The following is a 21,394-nucleotide window of genomic DNA, read 5'->3' as shown; positions in this document are numbered from 1 at the left end:
AAGGTTTAGACGTGCCGAATTTTGTTTGAAGTGCAAATTATAATCGCTTGGCGACAGCTGAATGTTGCCATCGGTAGTAAAATCACGAGTGCGTGTAAGAAGAAGAAGCTGCAAAAATGTATTCGAATGAATGGAAATGAATCCTGAAACAAGTAGCAGACTACCTACTAAAATTATAATCTTGAGGGGAAATTTCACTTGACTGCTATTGCTGCTATGAGAATAATTTTTTGCAGCGTCTTTTTCTGACGCGCGCTCGTAACTCTGCTACCGACGGAACTATCTGCCATCACCAAGCGATTGAACAAAATTCGTCTCGCCTCAAGTTGTGGCTTAAGAGCTGCTTTCACTGATGGTAGCCAATCGTTAGAACTTCAGACAAGATTTTTTTTCTGAGCGCTGCTGATGCTGACGACAACGATGACTGCACGACCCACACCATCGGTGGGAATAAAATTGACCGCTGTCTGCTCTTCGCGGCATTCCAAACAAAATGACTCTCGCGCGCGTAAAATCTGTTTTCTCGTAATCAATAATGTTAACCCTGTAGCCATGCCCGCCCTTTTGATGAGTGTTACAGTTTCACAATATTAGCACTTATACCAATCAACATAGAGGCGGGACTAATGGACCATCTTTATTGATTATAAGAAAACTACTTTACCCCGCGCGAGTGGCACTTCCATCGTCTACAGATAGAGTAAGCAGATTAACAAGACGGTGACAAAGTGTAACGTTTTGTTGAAACTACTGTACCCTTTGAACAACCGTTGCGTTGGTCGTTATTGTGCCTGAAAAATAAGCTTGCTGTCTACAAGCAAATCATCATCCCGTGATCGAATACGGCATGCCGGTCCGCGAGAGCTGCGCCAACACTCATTATCTAAAACTCCATCGAGTTCAAAACAAGCTCCTGAGGATGATCATGAACACCCCTCCCAGGACACGAGCTTCTGAGGTCCTCCGTCTGACCGGTATTCAAACTCTACACGAGCGCTTTGGTGAGTGTAAGGAAAGGTTTAGGGTCCGTTGCTTACAATCGAACCAGGTGATCATTGGCGGGCTAGTTCCAATTTAGATTATCAAATTGTTATTGTAAATATTAGCGTACATATTAAATTTATTTAAATATTCATTTAACCTTTGAGATTGAACAAGAGTAGCCGAACCCGAACGTCAAAGAGGAAACACAGATTACCTTGGGAAAAACGCATAGAGTGTGAATCCATATAGGAGACATTTCTTTGAAAACCTAAGAAACCGAACGTCAAAGACGAAACACAGAGTATATTGTGAAAAACGCATAATGCGAATCCATATACATACGTGACAATTTGTTGAAAACTAAGTAAAAACATGTTCATAACCACAGCCTTATTTAAGCTCAACTTGAGATTGAATAAAAGTAGCCGATTATCTGTGAAGGGGGCCCTGGTACTTCACAAGCTCCGTTTGCGGCTAGGTTCTTATTAAACTCTCCCTAACCATTCATTCGGAGGCACGGTAAGCATAAAGCTGCATCACACTAAGAATTGAGGGTCACCTGTATGGTGGACCTTTACCACTGGAACAGGCAACCCGTAATGTTATTCTTAGCAAGATAACCAGCTGTCGATACCACACGGCTATCTAGGCTGTTCGTGGAGAGAAGTTGACATTGACTTTACATCAACTCTCAATGTGGCCGAACAGCCGTTATGTAATTGCCTCCATTGGGTCAACTCGGTAGGCTTTATTATGACAGCTAGCAAAACCGTACGAGGACACGTTTTCAGGTGATGGCATCAGCTTTTAGGTGGATTCTTAGCCGAGCCCAACAAAAAAAAATGTGAAAGTTCTCGGAGTCCGACCAAAGTCAACCTGATTCGAACGGTCGAGCTCATCAACAGAGAGATTTCCAAAATCATGAACATAGATTTAAGGATGAGTCGTTTTCGAGCCGTGGAGTCGGCTTTGGGGTTACTGGGACTGATTTCACCGTCTCAGACAACCTCCTAGATATGAGGAAACATATCCTCATCTTGTCTCGCACCTCACAGCGACAAGCCTAAGCACACCTGGATCCAAATAATTATTCTAATAGAATAGATTTAAGGTGATTATAGAATAAAGCCAGAATTCGGCCATTTTGTAAACCACGTGCTTTTCCGATATTTTTTTCAAGAGCACGAGATGAAAGAACCATAATGCGTATGGGGCTGAAATGATGGTAAATCATTTGCTTAGTTATGCTGAACAATCATAATTTGTGTCTCAGCACTGTACGAAAACTATTACGCCAGATTTGGGCTTTTGGAAATGTATGCAGATAAACATGTGGTGAATTTGAAATTCACCACGGGCTTCATTCTATAATCACCTTAAAATTTTATGCGATTAGTTAATGAAAACCAAGACACACATGCTTTCTAACTGTTTCCCAAAACAATGACTTCGATTGAAAGTGTTTGACCTACTAATTTCAAATTTTCTTAAATAACTGCTATTTCATGTCCTGCGTTCACTTCGGGGTTATGTTTCATAGATGACCCATTGCTCATTTTCAGGGTGATTATACAGTTAATCCCGTGGTGAATTTCAAGTTCACCACATGTTTTGCCTCTCGTTTCCAAAAGTCCAAATCTAGCGTAATAATTGTCGTACAGTGTTAAAATTAAGTCGATTGTTTAGCATAAGTAAGCAAATGATCTACCAAAGTTTCATCCCGATGATTGTTATGGTTCTCACAACTCGTGCTCTCGGAAAATCACTTAAAAAGAATGAGGTTTCAAAGATGGCCGATTTGTGGCTTTGGGATTATTATGCGAATATCGCTATAAATTGTGAATATTGACCAAAATGTCGGTATTAAAATATATTGAATTTAGTATTTCATCGTTTCAACGTTAGTCTACGAAGGGGGACCAAATGTCTACGTAGACTTTTTCATTTAATTTAATTTCATTTTAATTTAATTTATACATCAGCTTTGTGCCAAGTTGACTTATTGATTTTTTTTAGTTTTTTTGCATGACTTTACTGAAATAATCTCTTGAGTTTCTCCAGAAAACTCAAATGAACTTCGCTATAGTAATAGTCTGAACTACGGCTTAACTTAAATTAAAAACTGTAATGGATTTCACCGGGAAATTCTTCTGTGTTGAACAGCTAAACTGCCGCTAACCGCAAGTCGAGCACATCTGTATATGGGGCTCCATATACAGATGTGCTCGACTTGCGGTTAGCGGCAGTAAATTCCCCGAAGTATTCTATAAAAAACATTAAAAAAAAAATCCAAAGTTCCCACTTGGATTTTATTGCAGCTTCTACTAGAATATCTTTTTATTTTCGGCAGGAGCTTCTTCTACAAGTGATTCTTTGCAACTTTTAAGGGAAATTATGTCGTACTTCAACGGAAAATTCTTTGGAATTTACAAAGGAAGCATTTTGGAATATCAAAGAAAAAGTCTTTGGAATTTCCAAAAAACATTCTTTGGAACTTGAAAGGGGAATTCTCCGAAAAAAAAAACTTCAGAATTCCCACTGAAAATTTTCTGGGAAGTCCCCAGGAACTTTTTTTTTCCTGTTCTTCGGAATTTTCGCAAGGAATTCTTTTGACATATAAGCGAAATTCTTCGAAACGTCCATGGGAGATTCTTCGTAAATTTCTCGGCAAATTAAAATTTCCTTAGGAAAAGAGAAATTCAAAAAATATCGTTGGAAACCATTCTAAAATTCCACGGGAAATATTTCGGAATGTCCGTTCAAACTTAAAATTACCTCGGGAAATAATTCTTTTTAACAGGAATATTTTTAGAATTTAGAAGGAAATTCTTGGGATTTCAACAGATGATTATTCAACGTGGGACATGGAATTTTCAAGAAAAGCATCGGAATTTTCACGAAGAGTTCTTTAGAGTATTACCAGGAAACTTTAAAGGTTATCAATCGGAAAATTCTTATGAAAAACTTAATGGAATGTAGACTTGACATTTTTGGAATTTCAAATCCTACCAGCGTGAAGAATTGATGCGTGACAGATTTTAATCAATGGCGCACCGATGCAAAAGTGTGGTGGCGCACACCTCTAGGAGGAATCAAATTTAACAGAAATTTAGTTAATTGGCTTTGAGGTTTGGTTTCAGGAGCTGTGGACAGAGGATTTAATTTGATTTCGTTTAAATTGAGTTTTATTTTGTTGGATTTTGTTATGTTTGAAATTCGAATTTTATTGTAATGTTTACATATTGAAATTGATTTGAATACTGTTTTCCAATCATATATGATATTTTGTAAATTTTGGAAAAGTCTACGTAGACTTCAAGAGGAGGGGGAGGGGTTTCGCGGGGTTTCGCACGCTAAAAAGTTGGATTGGGTTTTGCAAAGGGCGAAAAGTAAACAATGGTTTGGAATGCTTTTACTAACTACAATCTTCCGGGAAAGACAGTCAGAAGATGCGCTTAGAAGAGTTGTTTGTTTAAAAAAATAATCAGGGCATTCGGTCATTTCCTATCTAAATTACTGCGTACGTTTCAACTTGACCCGCATTGCAACTTGCCCCGGTGTACGTTAAGGAATTTTCGAAGAAATTCTTGAAGGGCTCATTACAAATAAACCCAAAACTCAAAAAATTCCAAATTCATTCCTTGAAGGATGTATTTGGATTTTACTGAAGGAATAACTGAAGATTTTGTTCGGGATTAAGGAGAAATTTCTGAAGCGACTTTCGAAGCATATATTTACGAATATATTTCCGAAGTTTCGATAAATAGCTATAATAATTTCCGTTCGTGCTATTAGGCCGAATAGTTGAAAAAATATCTTTTGATTGCGGGTAGGGAAAAGTAATAAGATGTGAGTAATAGTAGAGTGTGAAGTGAGTAGTGGGCAATGAGTCATTTCTCGCTCCTCATAAGAAATGAAATGTGAGAAGTTGAAAGTGAAGTGAGGAGTGACTAACGACGTGAAAAGTGACAAGAGAGAAGTGAGAAATAAGAAGGGAGAAATGAGACATGGGAAGCGAGAATTGAGAAGTGAGAAGGGAGACGTAAGAAGTAGGAATTGAGAAATGAGACCTGGCTTAGTTCCTTGTGAGAAGTAAAAAGTGAAAAGTGAGAAGTGAGAGCTTAGATGTGAGAATTGAGAAGTGAGAAATAAGAATTTATAAATTAGAAGTAGAAAGTGAAAAATGAAAAATGGAAAATGAGAAGTGAGGAGTGTGATGAGTTAAGTGAGATATGAAAAGGAACAAGTGAGAGTGATATGTGATAAGTGAAAAGTGAGAATTTGGAACTGAGAATTGAGTAGTGAGAACTGAAAAGCAAGAAGTGAGGCATGAAAAGTGACAAGTGAGAAGAGAAGTGATTAGTTAAAGTTTTGAAATGAGAAGTAAGGAATAAGAAGTGATGAGTGAGAAGTAAGAAGTGACACGTGAGGAATAAGACGGGAGAAGTGAGGTTTGGAATCTAAGAATTGAAAAAATAATCCTCATTCCTTCCATCTTTTATCTTATTTCTCCTATTTTCTTTTTTGGGGAAGGATTGTTTGATCGAAACCCATTTGGTCGAAGGCTATTTGACCGAAGGTCAATAGAACAAACAAAGAATTACGGAGAAACACATTCGGGCGAACTGGTCATTCGGTGGAATATGTTAATTTGGCCAATAGCTTATTTGACGTCTGACTTTCCACTTCCAATTCATTATTTCCAACTTCTCAATGCAAAAGTGAGAAATATGAAATTAGAAATGATGATTGAGAAGAGATGCGCTTCCCTTTTCACTTCGCTCTTCCCACTGTTTACAGTGAGAAGTGAGAAATGAAAAGTGAGGAGTAATAAGTGATGTCTCACTTCTCACTCTTTATTTCTCACTTATCACTTCTCACGAGACAAGTGGGAATAACGAAGTAAGAAGAGAGACATCTCTCTTTGCAGTGAGAAGTTCGAAATGATAATTGAGAATTGAAAAGTGAGACGTTTATGATCTATTCAGCAAAATGGCTTGTGCAGCCGAATGGTTTTCGGCCAAACGGCCTTTTCCCTTCTTCCTTCCTTTTTTCCCTTCTCCCTTTTTCCACCTTCCTTATTTTTTTTCTTCTTCTTTTCCTTCCTTCTTTCTTCTTTTTGCCTTTCTCGTAAACTAAGTATACGGAAAGGCTATAGAACTGCTCTTTTCTTACATCTTCCTTTTCGCAACTTCGTACTTCCTTTTTCATTCCTCCTTAATCTTTCTTTCCCTTTTCGCCCCTTTTTGCCTTTCTCGTAAGTATGCGTAAAGGCTATAGGATCACTCGCGGTCTAGCTGTTTCCTATTGAAAATTGGTACGATCGCCCATTGCGTTCTAAAGTTATTACGGGAAAAAAAATTAAAATCGAAAAAAAAATTCTACAGAAATCGCTGCAATACACTCAAATGACCGCAAATAGACATAAATTGAGGGAAAAAGTAAAATCTATCCCCCTAAAGTGCAAATTTGACCTTTCTTATATGTTTTACTCATTTTTACAATGTGCGAGAAAGGCACCACCAACGCTAGGTGGATTAATTTGTTTTTTTTAATGAGCGAGAAAGGTACCACCAACGCTAGGTGGATTGATTTGGGTTTTTGATTTTATTTAGGTATCTTTTTAATCTTAAAATAAAGTTCAACGCCATTTTCCCATTTCTTCTTCTTCATCCTTCTTCTCTCGCTTCTCAAAACCCTGCTTCTCATTTCCCAATTGTCATCTCTCACTTCTCACCTATTGCTTCTGTTTTTCTCACTACTTTTTTTCCCTTTTTTATTTCCCACTTCTCATATCTCACTTTTAACTACTTACTACTTACTCATTTCTCGCTGATGCATCACTCACTACTCACTTGTTACTGCTCACATCTCACTACTCAGTGCTCACATTTAATTTTCAGCACTCATTACTCACAACTTTGTACTCACATTGAACATCTTAGTTCCCACGTCTCACCCAATAAAGGAACGAATTTCAACTATTCGTCCAAAGGACATTCAACGTAAATGACATTCGGTCAAATGACCCCACACCGAATTTCCAAAGGGTTTCCTAAAAAGTTTCCATAAAAAGAATTTGAAGAATCACTGGAGCAACTTTTGAATGAACTCCTGGAGGAATTCCCAAAGAAGGCTTGAAGAAATTTTTAAACGAGTTTGTGGAAAAGTTTCCGAAGGAATGCATGGAGGAGTTTCCCGAGAGAATTTCTGAAAGAAATTCGGGAGAATTTAAAAAGAAATCTCCGGAGCTTTTCTGAAGGATTTTGTGAATATATTATCAGAGGAATTTCTGATACAACAGCTGTGAGAATTTCGAAAGATTTTCTGGACAAATTTCCAAAAATACTTTTGAATGAATTTACTCAGAAATTTCTGAGAATATCAAAAAAAAAGAAAAATCCTCGAGAGGCTATCTGAAAAATAGAACTAAGTAGTGATTAGATAGCATAATGAGATATGGATATGATTGATATAAGAGATAAAATCAAATCAGATCAGACAACTCTATCATTATCTTGCAAAAAATATCAAGAGGAGATCTAGTTATGCTATTTGTAAAGGGTGATCGATGTCATGTGCTATTGATTTGTTCTTATGTATAGCATATCTTGACCTTCTTCTTTGTTGGCATTACATCCTCCACTGGGACATTACCACCTCGCAGCATTCATTAAGCACTTCCACAGTAATTAACTGCGTGGTTTCTACGCTACGTTATCATTATTGCATTCATATATTATGAAACTAACACGCGGATACTTTTATGCCCAGGGAAGTCGATACAATTTCCAACCCGAAAATTTCCTAGACTCGACCGGGAATCGAACCAAGTCACCTTCAGTATGGTCTTGCTTTGTAGCCGCGCATCTTACCGCACGGCTAAGAAGGTCCCCAGCATATCTTGATAATTAAATGATATTTTAGTGCAAACTTTTGATATTTTTGCCTGTTCTTTTATCACTCATATCAATCAAGCTGAAGGTAAGGGTGAGAATGGGTTACTGCATCAACTATTTAGAATGTTTGTAGAATTAAACTAAAATAAAAACTCTGAGGTAAGAATATGTGTTAGAGAAATTGAACTTGAACTAATAAAGGAACAAATTCCCAAAATTCCTGCAAGACAATTCAAAGTAGAACTCTGCACTGGGGTTTGTTAGAGTTTTCGCAGCGCACATCTCTATCCCTAGTACGTGAATCGAGTAAACGGTCTCAATCACTTGTTGCTCCCATCATATACACTATATATTCAACTCGCAAATAGCGGCGAAATCGCTACTGACGGTCAAAGGGCACCGTACTCGTAAAGCTGAATTATTTAACACAATCAGTGGATTTACTGGCTGTAGTAAATTGAACAGCATGCAACGTGCCGCGCTGCATCGACCCCAGAGCTGTGGGAATGCCTGCTTTCATTCGACTTCCCTGCATTGTATAAAAGCGTCATGACCGTGTTCAAGGTGTAAATCGTAAACGTTTCAGGTTTCATACGATAATACCCAGCAAGAAATCTGTTATAGCCACCATGGCTCTTTAAATAGTAGTCGCGTTGTCACAAGGTGATATGTGTAATGCACCACCAGATATGGCCAAATTGTTCATACCTATTTGGTTCACTGCTGTGTAAATTATTAGAATGTTTTCTAAGTTTGTCCTCTTCGTAAGTATTAGAAAGAAGTGTGTCATAAAACCGAGGAAATATGTTCATAATATTGAAGTTCACGAAATTGAAGGTTTATGCAGATATATTCATAATGAAACGAGCAAACCATTTGGCTTTGGACCAAGATCCTTACCTGCTGCATGCTGAAGCCATTCATCGGTTCCACTGTGGGACATTCTCCGGTTTTGTACGTGTGTCCACTGCCGAGCGTGACTAAACCGCAAACGATGGCACAAACGGCCAGCATCGCCAGAAACTTTGCCATCTTTGGAGGCCCCACTCTTCCTCGCAGCACTACAACACTAAACTTATATCACTTGATTTTTTTTTTGTTTGAATGTCCTTCCTCTACCGACCACCAGGTTTTAGTTCGTTCTTTAAACAGCTGCTATTTGGTGGTGCAGCACCACTGACTGACTGACCGTGCGGGATGCTGGTGGTGTAAAACTTTTCCCCAAAATCGGCACTATTTCCGGAGGATTTTCTGTGGACGATGACGGCGCTACCGGAATGGAACCAGAAGCAACTTTTCACTCCACACACTGCTCACGAAACTGCTGATCTGGGCGAGTTTGACCGAGCGAAGAACAACCAACCGACCGACCGACTGAGCGCTAGCGATCCTATCGAGTACGGCGTAAAACTTAAATTGAATCACAGTTCCAAGTTTTCAGTACGATGCTGGTGATTTTGTTGCGGTTAGTTGAACAAGACCGGACGTTATCTCGCGCCGTATTTGCAGCTGACTGTTCTTCAGGGTGCGGCGTGCATTTAGTGAATGATCAAGTTCTTGAATTTAAATCCAATTTATTATGACCGTATGCCAGTCTTTTTAGCAGCCTCCCCCTCCTCTATAAAGCAGACAGTTGTTTTTTGGGAATCTTTATTGATTCAATGTGATAACCTTTACTGTTATTCGAGAAAAATAAACTGGAATTCCCAGATTCAAAATTTCTTTGCGATTTCTGAGGAACAAATATCAGCAACGGATTGCCCATGAGATAGCATTGCCTAATTGGCTTTCGTAGGGTTAGCAGATATTTATAAAAAATTTGAACGGTTAACAGATGTAATAAAAAATCTACAAATATGCGATCATGGGCATTTGCTTTACTAGAAAACAATTCAAGAATAGGGACGAGACTGAAGACAAAGAAAACCATAAATCTGGCAAACACTAACAATATTAAAAAGCTTCACCCTATTGTATATATAATCAATGAGTAAACCTGATGAGAGAAAGAAGCTGTGGTACCGACGATGCTGGTACCTACTAGCATTGATTGAGCTCTGCGTGTTTTGGTGAGCCTAAGATTGCGGGGATCACCGAGACTGGTTTGAAATAAGCCGCCGCAGTAACAACCACCACAATCAGCATCTGATGTTTAGTGTTTGTCTCGACTTTATCACCTAGCACGATCGTGGTGAGTGAGACATGATAGAGCCATTCTGATTCATGGCTTTTCGGATTTGTTTATGCTTTATGCTCAATGAAAATGCGTCACGCGAGATCAGTTGAAAGTTGATATCTCCGGCACCTTGTGACGTCTCAAATGGACGGTGGTTTGAAGGTAGATTTTTTACTGTGAAGTTGTATTTTTTTTTCGAACCTGTCCTTCGTGTGATCATTTTCCCATTCCAAATAAAATTCGGAATAATCTTCCTTCTAGCCTTTCTTGTTCCATAATCGAACTACTCAAAACTGTGTTTTCTTCATTCTTCTTTACTTTCTGCTTTTCGCATTATACGCCCGATCTTGGGCAAATGAATTACATTACCGCCAAGATAACTGGCATAAGACTTAGTGGTTATGGCAGGGAACTTTTGCATATTTAGGTAATGGTTTGGGAGCAGCGACACCAATGCGAAAGGTTTGGCCGAATGAAAAGTAAGAAGTGAATAATGAAAGGTGAGTAGTGAGTAGTGAGAAGTAAGAAGTCTCGCTTAACTTTTCAAAAGGACCTAAGTAACATTTTTTTTTCATGAATTAATTTGAATAGCGCAATTAACAGAAAAACATGAAAGATTTTGATTGCAGTACTCAAAATAATTCATGAAAAAATGTTATTTAGGTCCTTTTGAAAAGCTAAGCGAGAAGTGAATGGTAAAAAGTGTGAAGCTATTAGTGAGACGAGAGAAGTGTGAAGTGAAAAGTGAGACATGAGAAATGAGAAGTGAGAAGGAAGAAGTTGACAAGTTAGTAGTGAGACGTGAGAAGTGAGAAGAGAATGGTGGATAGTGAAAAATGAGACGTGAGAAGTAAGTATATTTATTGTCTTTATTAATGAGGTTTTCGGCCCTAGACCGGTTCACCTCATAAGAAGTAAGTAGTTTGTAGTGTATAGTGACAAGTGAGTAGTAAAAAATGAAAAGTGAGAAGTGTGAAATAAGAAGCAAGTAGTAAAAAGTGAGAAGTGGGTAGTGAGACGTGAGAAGTTAGTGGTTTGTAGTGTGTAGCGAGAAGTGATAAGTGAGTAGTGGGAAGTGAGAAGTAAGAAGTGAAAAATGAGAAGTAAGAAGTATGAAGTGAAAAGTGAGGAATAAAAAATGAGAAGTGAAAAGTAAAAAGTAAGCAGTAAGAAGTTAGAAGTGAGACGAGGGGAGTGAATAGTGGATATTATAAAGTGAGACGTGAGATGTGATAAGCGAGTAGTAAAAAGTGATAAGTGAAAAGAAAGAAATAAGCAAGAAGAAATAAAAAATGAAGGAAATGAGTCGGCGTGGGGGTCTCCAACAGCCTTGTGAGCAAAGGCGTAGGATTGCCAATCCGGAGGTGGCGAGTTCGATTCTCAGTCCGGTCTAGGGTGTTTTCGGGTTGGAAACATTCTCGATTCCCTGGGCATAGTGTATCCATTGTACTTGCCACACAAGATACATACTCATGCAATGGCGGGCATAGAAAAGCTTTCAATCAATAACTGAGGAAATGCTAATAGAATACTAAGTTGAAAAGCTTGGCCAAGTTCCAGTTGGAATGTAGAGCCATAGAAGAAGAAGAAGAAGAGTCGGCGTGCCGCCGCCGAATTTTTTTTTACCACGCCGAAGGCTATTGAAGGACTATCAAATCAATAGTTTATTGGGTTTCGTACATTTTGTTAAAAGAGTATTTTTACGTCGGGGTGACATTTGTGCTTATTCTGCGTCTGGTGAGGTGAGGCACTTTGAATAGAGTGACGATTGTCGATATCTTCCATTTGAATTACACGATCGTCTCACGTCTCTTATAAATTGGTTTTCTTGCCCCCAATTACATTCAATCTTTTCTACATGCATTCTAAGTACTTGAAATAGTGATTCATTATCACCCCCATTTGACCCATTGTCACCCCCTGGAGGAGCTTCCGGAGGAATTTCAGGAAAAAAATTCGGAGGAATTCCAGGAGGATCATTCTGAGAAATTCCTGGAGGATCTTTCTTAGGAATTCTTGAAGGAACTTTCGGAGAAATTCAAGGAAAAGCTTTCGGATGAGCTCCTGAAGGAACTTACGGAGGAACTCCTGGAGGAACTTCCGGAGGAACTCCTGGAGGAACTTCCAGAAGAATTCCTGGAGGAACTTCCGGAGGAATTCCTGGAGGAACTTCCGGAGGAATTCCTGGAGGAACTTCCGGAGGAATTCCTGGAGGAACTTCCGGAGCAATTCCTGGAGGAACTACCGGAGAAATTTTCGGAGGAATTCCTGGAGGAAATTCCGGAGGAATTCCTGGAGGATGTTCCGGAGGAATTCCTGGAGGAACTTCCGGAGGAATTATTGGAGGAACTTCCGGAGGAACTTCCAGGAGAAACTTCCGGAGGAACTTCCTGGTGGAACTTCCGGAAGAATTCCTAGAGGAACTTCCGGAAGAATTCCCGGAAGAACTTCCGGAGGAATTCCCGGAGGAACATCCAGAGGAATCCCTGAAGAAACATCCGGAGGAATTCCCGGAGGAACTTCCGGAGGAATTCCCGGAGAAACTTCTGGAGGAATTCCCGGAGGAATTCCCGAAGAAATTTCTGGAGGAATCCTCGGAGGAACTTCCGGAGGAATTCCCGGAGGAATTCCCGGAGGAACTTCCGGAAGAATTCCCGGAGGAACATCCGGAGGAATTCCCAGAGAAACTTCCGGAAGAATTCCCGGAGGAACATCCGGAGGAATTCCCGGAGGAACTTCCGGAGGAATTCCTGGAGGAACTTCCGGAGGAATTCCCGGAGGAACGTCCGGAGGAATTCCCGGAGGAACTTCCTGGAGGAATTCCCGGAGGAACTTCCTGGCGGAATTCCCGGAGGAACTTCCTGGAGGAATTTCCGGAGGAACTTCCTGGAGGAATTCCCGGAGGAACTTCCTGGAGGAATTCCCGGAGGAACTTCCGGAGGAACTTCCGGAGGAACTTCCGGAGGAACTTCCGGAGGAACTTCCGGAGGAACTTCGGAGGAACTTCGGAGGAACTTCCGGAGGAACTTCGGAGGAACTTCCGGAGGAACTTCCGAGGAACTTCGGAGGAACTTCCGGAGGAACTTCCGGAGGAACTTCGGAGGAACTTCCGGAGGAACTTCGGAGGAACTTCCGGAGGAACTTCCGAGGAACTTCCGGAGGAACTTCCGGAGGAACTTCCGGAGGAACTTCCGGAGGAACTTCGGAGGAACTTCCGGAGGAACTTCCGGAGGAACTTCCGGAGGAACTTCGGAGGAACTTCCGGAGGAACTTCCGGAGGAACTTCGGAGGAACTTCCGGAGGAACTTCCGGAGAACTTCCGGAGGAACTTCCGGAGGAACTTCCGGAGGAACTTCCGGAGGAACTTCCGGAGGAACTTCCGGAGGAACTTCCGAGGAACTTCCGGAGGAACTTCCGGAGGAACTTCGGAGGAACTTCCGGAGGAACTTCCGAGGAACTTCGGAGGAACTTCCGGAGGAACTTCGGAGGAACTTCGGAGGAACTTCCGGAGGAACTTCCGGAGGAACTTCCGGAGGAACTTCCGGAGGAACTTCCGGAGAACTTCGGAGGAACTTCCGGAGGAACTTCCGGAGGAACTTCCGGAGGAACTTCCGGAGGAACTTCCGGAGGAACTTCCGGAGGAACTTCCGGAGGAACTTCCGGAGGAACTTCGGAGGAACTTCCGGAGGAACTTCCGGAGGAATTCCGGAGGAACTTCGGAGGAATTCCCGGAGGAACTTCCGGAGGAATTCCCGGAGGAACTTCGGAGGAATTCCTGGAGGAACTTCGGAGGAATTCCCGGAGGAACTTCCGGAGGAATTCCCGGAGGAACTTCGGAGGAATTCGGAGGAACTTCCGGAGGAATTCCCGGAGGAACTTCGGAGGAATTCCTGAGGAACTTCGGAGGAATTCCCGGAGGAACTTCCGGAGGAATTCCGGAGGAACTTCCGAGGAATTCCCGGAGGAACTTCCGGAGGAATTCCCGGAGGAACTTCCGGAGGAATTCCCGGAGGAACTTCGGAGGAATTCCAGAGGAACTTCGGAGGAATTCCTGGAGGAACTTCCGGAGGAATTCCTGGAGGAACTTCCGGAGGAATTCGGAGGAACTTCCGGAGGAATTCCCGGAGGAACTTCCGGAGGAATTCGGAGGAACTTCCGGAGGAATTCCCGGAGGAACTTCGGAGGAATTCCCGGAGGAACTTCGGAGGAATTCCCGGAGGAACTTCCGGAGGAATTCCCGGAGGAACTTCGGAGGAATTCCGGAGGAACTTCCGGAGGAATTCCCGGAGGAACTTCCTGAGGAATTCGGAGGAACTTCCGGAGGAATTCCGGAGGAACTTCGGAGGAATTCCGGAGGAACTTCGGAGGAATTCCCGGAGGAACTACCGGAGGAATTCGGAGGAACTTCCGGAGGAATTCCGGAGGAACTTCCGAGGAATTCCGGAGGAACTTCCGGAGGAATTCCCGGAGGAACTTCCGGAGGAATTCCGGAGGAACTTCGGAGAAATTCCGGAAGAAAATCCGGAGGAATTCCCGGAGGAACTTCCGGAGGAATTCCCGGAGGAACTTCCGGAGGAATTCCCAGAGCAACTTCCGGAGGAATTTACGGAGGATCTTCCGGAGGAATGCCCGGAGGAACTTCCGGAGGAATTTCTAGTGGAACTTCCGGAGGAACTTCCGGAGGAACTTCCGGAGGAATTCCTGGAGGAACTTCCGGAGGAATGCCTGGAAGAACTTTCGGAGGAATTCCCGGAGGAACTTCCGGAGGAATTCCCGGAGGAACTTCCGGAGGAATTCCCGGAGGAACTTCCGGAGGAATTCCCGGAGGAACTTCCGAGGAATTCCCGGAGGAACTTCGGAGGAATTCCGGAGGAACTTCGGAGGAATTCCGGAGGAACTTCGGAGGAATTCCCGGAGGAACTTCGGAGGAACTTCCGGAGGAGCTTCCGGAGGAATTCCCGGAGGAACTTCCGGAGGAATTCCCGGAGGAACTTCCGGAGGAATTCCAGCGGAACTTCCGGAGGAATTCCCGGCGGAACTTCCGGAGGAATTCCCGGAGGAACGTCCGGGGGAATTACCGGTGGAAATTCCGGAGGAAGTCCGGGAGGAACTTCCGGAGGAATTCCCGGAGGAACTTCCGGAGGAATTCCGGAGGAACTTCCGGAGGAATTCGGACGAACTTCGGAGGAATTCCCGGACGAACTTCCGGAGGAATTCCGGAGGAACTTCCGGAGGAATTCCGGAGGAACTTCCGGAGGAATTCGGAGGAACTTCCGGAGGAATTCCCGGAGGAACTTCCGGAGGAATTCCGGAGGAACTTCCGGAGGAATTCCAGGAGGAACTTCGGAGGAATTCCGGAGGAACTTCCGGAGGAATTCCGGAGGAACTTCGGAGGAACTTCCGGAGGAATTCCCGGAGGAACTTCGGAGGAATTCCGGAGGAACTTCCGGAGGAATTCCCGGAGGAACTTCCGGAGGAACTCCGGAGGAACTTCCGGAGGAATTCCCGGAGGAACTTCCGGAGGAACTTCGGAGGAATTCGGAGGAACTTCGGAGGAATTCCGGAGGAACTTCCGGAGGAATTCCGGAGGAACTTCGGAGGAATTCGGAGGAACTTCCGGAGGAATTCGGAGGAACTTCCGGAGGAATTCCCGGAGGAACTTCCGGAGGAATTCCGGAGGAACTTCCGGAGGAATTCTGGAGGAACTTCGGAGGAATTCCGGAGGAACTTCCGGAGGAATTCCGGAGGAACTTCCGGAGGAACTCCCGGAGGAACTTCCGGAGGAATTCCCGGAGGAACTTCCGGAGGAACTTCCGGAGGAATTCCTGGAGGAACTTCCGGAGGAATTCCTGGAGGAACTTCCGGAGAAATTCCTGGAGGAAAAGAAAGAAAAATGAAGCAAGAAGAAAGAAACAGAAAGACGGAAGATGGAAGAAGGAGGAAAGAATAATGAAGAAAGAAAAAAGAAATCGTAACGAGGAAGAAAAAGCCAGGAGAATGAAGAAAGAAAAAAGAAATCTTTAGGAAGAAGAATAAACAAGGAGAAGAAAGGGAGAAGAATGAAGGAAGAAGAATGGAGAAGAAAGAAGGAAAAAGGAAGTAAGAGGTAGGAAGTAGGAAGAAGGAAGAAGGAAGAAGGAAGAAGGAAGAAGGAAGAAGGAAGAAGGAAGAAGGAAGAAGGAAGAAGGAAGAAGGAAGAAGGTAGAAGGAAGAAGGAAGAAGGAAGAAGGAAGAAGGAAGAAGGAAGAAGGAAGAAGGAAGAAGGAAGAAGGAAGAAGGAAGAAGGAAGAAGGAAGAAGGAAGAAGGAAGAAGGACGAAGGAAGAAGGAAAAATGAAAAAGAAATAAGGAAGAAGGAAGAAGGAAGCAGGAAGAAAGAAAAAGGAAGAATGAAGAAGGAAGAAGGATGAAGGAAGAAGGAAGAAGGAAGAATGAAGGAAGAAGAAAGAAGGAAGAAGGAAGAAGGAAAAAGGAAGAACGAATAAGGAATAAGGAAGGTGGAAGAAGGGCGAAGGAAGAAGGAAAAAGAAAGATGGAAGATCCGACTATTTACTTCTCATTATCACTTTTTGCTTTCAACCTTTCATTCGGCCTGATTCGGCCTAATGACCTGCGATCTAATACCTGTTTAGCCCAGTTAGAGTATTTTTAAGTGGAATGCCTTTCCACATTTGCCAACTTTTCACACTTGTCGCGCAGAAATGTAGGACTCCTCCAGTCTGTTTGGCTAACCCCAATAATCAGCGCCATAGTAAGGAGGGGGAGGGGTGTTGAATGAACTTCGGTTTCCACAAAACCTTTTGCATCAAAATCCACCTTTTTTGTACACTATTAAGGGTCCTGCAATCTGTCGGCCCCAGAGCCCTTTCCCGTGTTGAAGGGATAAAATTTTAGGTAGATGTATTGGGAAACAGATTGCAAACTTGAAAGGAAAATATGCAAACGTCAAATGTTGGGCGCTTATATTGCTGGACTGAAATGAAAACTCCCCTACTAAATTAAGAGATTATTAGGCCTATAAAGAAATGAAGATATAAGTTATAAATAATTATAAAATTTCCCCAAATAATGCAAAATTTTCATGAAAATTAAGAATAAGCAAAAATTGCAATTATTAAAGAAGAATTTCTCATTCAGAAATGCAAAATCTCCCTAAAAAATCATATTAGAAATAAACAAATGCAAAATTTTCAATAATTTTTTTTCTACCAGATATTAATTAAGAGCAATAAAAAAATTAATAAAAAAGCAATAAAACCGAGCATTCTTTCCTAAGTCTTCTTGTAATTTTTCATGGAAATTTTCTTATTTTTTTATTGCTCCTAATTGATTCTTCTGTGTAAAGTTTTTAATTTTTTATGTTGTTTGTTTTATGGAAAAATTTGCAATTGTTCATTGCTAATATTGATTTATTCAATTCTTTTCGTGTTTTTGTTTTAATTCAACATTTTGAGTTATTTTGATTTCCTTGTGTAAATTTTTTTTTGCTTTCAAAAGTGCTAATTTATTTTTGTTTTGGGAAAAATTCCTAATTGTTTATGAAGGCATTATTTAGGGAAAATTCATATTTATTTATTGCTCATATACTGCTTTCTTTAATAAAATTTTTCCAATTTGTTATGGAAATTTTATTTTGCTGTCATTATTACTGCGTCAAATATGACCCCAATTGTAGCGAATAAATTCATTCAACGGGACATATTGCATGGTCCAATTCTGAAGGTGTGCGGAATTTGATATCTGTGTGTCGTACGGATTTCCATATCCCACGCCCACGATTACCACAAATAAGAAAATAAACGTCAGAAAGATTGTTGCTCGAATTGAAGAAAATCAGATGGACCGACAAATCTCAAATCCCTCCAACTCACAATCCTCATCCAATCCATCAAATATAAATTGAGCCTGACAACTGATCACGTCCAGCACGTCGTCGTCATCGCTCCGACCGAATTTACATAAATCCGATTGACTGGATTTAAACTCGCGTCGACGACAACGACGGACATCTCCGGATGATTCAACCACACAAAACACCACTCATCTTCCATTTATCTTGTAATTTCTTCCTGCGTTTTTGTTTGCTTCGTCGTCGTCGTCGTCGAATGAGCTTATCATAATCTCACTGAGGACTGGAGAAGCTTCCAAGAACACTATCACTGTTCTGAACCTTAGAAAAGAAAAAAAAAACAAATCCGTTTGTCGACTTTCGCTGCCACTCGTCGTTTTTTTTCGATTACGTTACTACCGATTCTTCGAGGTCCACGGGCAAAGTATGACTGACCAATAGTGCCGATATATTGTGTTTTATTTTGTCTGGTCAACCATGAAGCCATAACGGTCGCTGCTTTTACGTTTGTCGTGATTTCATCGTTCGTTTGGGGTAAAGATACCAATTTCTGTAATAGTGGCTTTTTGTTGAAATACTTCGTAATGTTTCCATGTATTCATACTATACTTAAATTGATCGTTTTCAGATGATGTTTCTTTATTATATTAATTTTTCATAAATAAATACTAATAGAAATTCAATTCCCTGATGAGTTTGTTGAATTATTTTTTTCAAAGGATTAATAGTCTAAAAGGTGCAGATTATCGAAGATTTTCAGATAACCAGTTGATCCAAATTGAACACAATGGCCCATCACCCCATTTAATACGAAACAGCGGAAACAACTGAGCTATTATGGTGACCGGGTTGCTAACTTGAGAATCAAGCTGTTTGTTTTCGTTGTTTATTGTTTGAGCTTTTCACGCCATTGGGCTATTTAACCGGTGCCATTAACAGTTGTTTCTTCTCCATGTGTTTATTGGCCAATAATGAGCTCCAGCTGACCATCGATTCTAGGTTCAAGGTTGATGTTTCAGTCAGCAGAATAACCTTTGTTCACATAAACTGTCCTTTAGATGGTTTTGCAATTGTTTTTTTTTTCGTTGACATTGTCACTGCTTTATGTGCGATCGAGACAACGATCAATATCATTATAATATATTCGCCTTGGCGAAGCCACGCTGCTGCCATCTGGTGGGGACGGACACATGTGCGTGAAATCCAGGCGGGTGCTAAGTTGTCAAATGCTTGTTGCCTCCCATCAAACGAATTCCGACGGCACTAATACTACGCCGTAGTCTATGAAAAATAATCACTGCAGTTTGGATAATGCAAGAAACAACTGTTTCTGCTCAGCACAGAGTTTTTTCTACCAACATAATTATTTGTTTGCATATTTCGCGTAAAGAATAACGTAAAAACACCTTGTTTTACGGGTTTTTAGTATTTTTGTTCGTTACAATATTTAATTTGATATGCGCTTTCGACACTACTCTCTCTAGTAAAAACGGTAAACAATACAATACCATGACAATTCATGATAGTATATGAGCATTTTGACATTGGAGTATAAATTTATGCGCCAAATAAGAGGATACCGTCATACTTGCCAAACTCCATATGAAAAAAATCCGTTGTCGCCCCTCTGGTGAAATCACTGTATTTCAACATGGTGAAGATAGGAAGCCTACATTTAAATACTTTGTATACGAGAAAGGTAAAAATGTTATTACCAGTGATATACTTTGGAATATTTAGTGTTAGAATTTTGGAAAACTACATGTTAGGGTACTTATCAACACATGCTTTTATTTTAAATCGAAATAATTCAACTTTCGTGTTGCTAATCAGAAAGTAAATCAAATTTCTAATCCAAAAAATCGGAAAAACATGGTTTTGCTATTTTTGGCAAAAATGTATTCCAACTTTGTAAAAATTATTTTAGAATTTACGTCCTATATGCCTTGCCAGGTGAAATAAAAAAAGTATTACCCAGCCCTTACTTTATTTCGCGCTACCATCAAGGCCAATGCTTGAGGTTCTGCGAAACCACGTCAAGCGCTTTTCTGACTTACCTGGATTAAGCATATGCGGTATATCGAAAAATTTCGTTTTAGGGGGTTCAAAACGAAATTCCGTGTGTAATAACTGACTTCACAGTTATAAGACAAACACTTTGTCTTGGGATGTGATCATTAATTAGATATCAAGAGACGACGCACTCCGTTGATGGTTAGAATCAATCTGATTTTATTTTCCATATGCTAATGCTACGTCCCTACTCATACATGGTATGCGGGGTGGATACGTGACCTTTTCTGCAATGGTCGTCGCCCGAGTGGCATGATCGCGGTTATGCTGATCATAATGTTTATGTTATTGGATTGTAATGTGCGCTCTTTCAGAAGGCGCGTATCCACCACACGTGGAATTTCGCGGAATTTGAGCAAGGCGAAATCTGATTTCTTGATTTCGTTTCGTTTCGTAAAATTACAAAAATTTCGCTGGAAAAAACTAGCTTCTAACGAAATTTAACGGAATTCCGCGAAATTTCAAAACAAATTTAAACTTAAGCCATACTTTATATTATCAAAAATTTTGGCTGCGCCACTGTAAAGTTGTTTTCAAACCTTTATGTTATACAATTTTTTTCTGATAACGCTTACTATATAATGTCGACAAATACGTATTTATTTTTCTTTTATAAAACGTCTTCAGTGTTTTGTTAGAAAAATCTAACAGAAAACTATCATATCCTATTTTGATGTAGGACTTTTTTACAAAAGTGATCTGACTCAAAATGTAAATAGAGTGTATATGTAATCATATATGAATCAGATCAGAATGACTTTGTCAATGCGGCAAAGCCGTGGCGTGGATTCGAAGGGCCTTTGTGAATTCTTTTTTGAGCGCCTCTTTCTTATTAAATGCCGATTTCTTCACCTTCGCTTAGGCCTCAAACCAGGGGCCTCATTGCGCATCTCCTTTTGATAGCTCTTTCGTATGACAGTTTTCATGGTTTGCTCGTTTCGAGTCGAGATGCGCAATGCCACCCCAAGTTTAAGCGCATGAGAAAGCACCGCTTAAGCGTTAAGAAGGCCTCAAAGAATGCTTTTGTGAACAATTTGAATCTTACCTAAAAGTAAGAATAAAAAGTTCAGAGGGTTAAAGATACTCCACACACCAGTCAATATTCGGCGAACCATCGAAATATACATACAGCCCCCGAGATTTAAATTTACATTTTGTGAAATTATTTGACTATTTGCACAATATGAGTGCGAAATCGATCATGTTGCTGCTGGTCACGGGACGGCAGATAGTCCGGTAGAATTCGTTCACAATAAATATTTAGCATTCCACGTCGAGCATCCGAGCGAGACGGTTGTAAGTCCGCGCACGGTCTGCTTCTCTTTTGGTTTTTTTCCTAAAGTACAGGTAGAGGTTTTTTCCGAAAGTGTTTTGAAGCAAGTGCTTGAGTGGAAGTGGTGCTTAGCTGAAGCAG

At 41.1% G+C, this 21,394-nt stretch overlaps 1 protein-coding gene across 3 annotated transcripts in view; it reads right to left on the bottom strand.

The window, feature by feature from the left end:
* The window catches only part of LOC134225232 (apolipoprotein D-like), a 92,676-nt gene extending 74,433 nt beyond the window's left edge, over window positions 1-18,243 (bottom strand). The window contains exons 1-2 of one of the 3 annotated variants that reach the window (XM_062705128.1): window positions 18,229-18,243; window positions 8,784-9,273 (exon numbers count right to left, since the gene is read on the bottom strand). In XM_062705128.1, the coding sequence (XP_062561112.1) occupies window positions 8,784-8,915 (132 nt within the window). In that variant the 5' untranslated portion in view covers window positions 8,916-9,273; window positions 18,229-18,243. Of the gene's footprint in view, window positions 1-8,783; window positions 9,494-18,228 lie in introns of those variants that run through there. The other 2 variants (XR_009983202.1, XM_062705126.1) reach the window with 2 other exon arrangements.
* Window positions 18,244-21,394: the final 3,151 nt, after the last annotated feature.

The sequence above is a fragment of the Armigeres subalbatus genome, chromosome 3, assembly GCF_024139115.2.
Source record: "Armigeres subalbatus isolate Guangzhou_Male chromosome 3, GZ_Asu_2, whole genome shotgun sequence".
Classification (NCBI taxonomy): domain Eukaryota; kingdom Metazoa; phylum Arthropoda; class Insecta; order Diptera; family Culicidae; genus Armigeres; species Armigeres subalbatus.
This window is presented reverse-complemented; position numbering and strand designations above follow the sequence as displayed.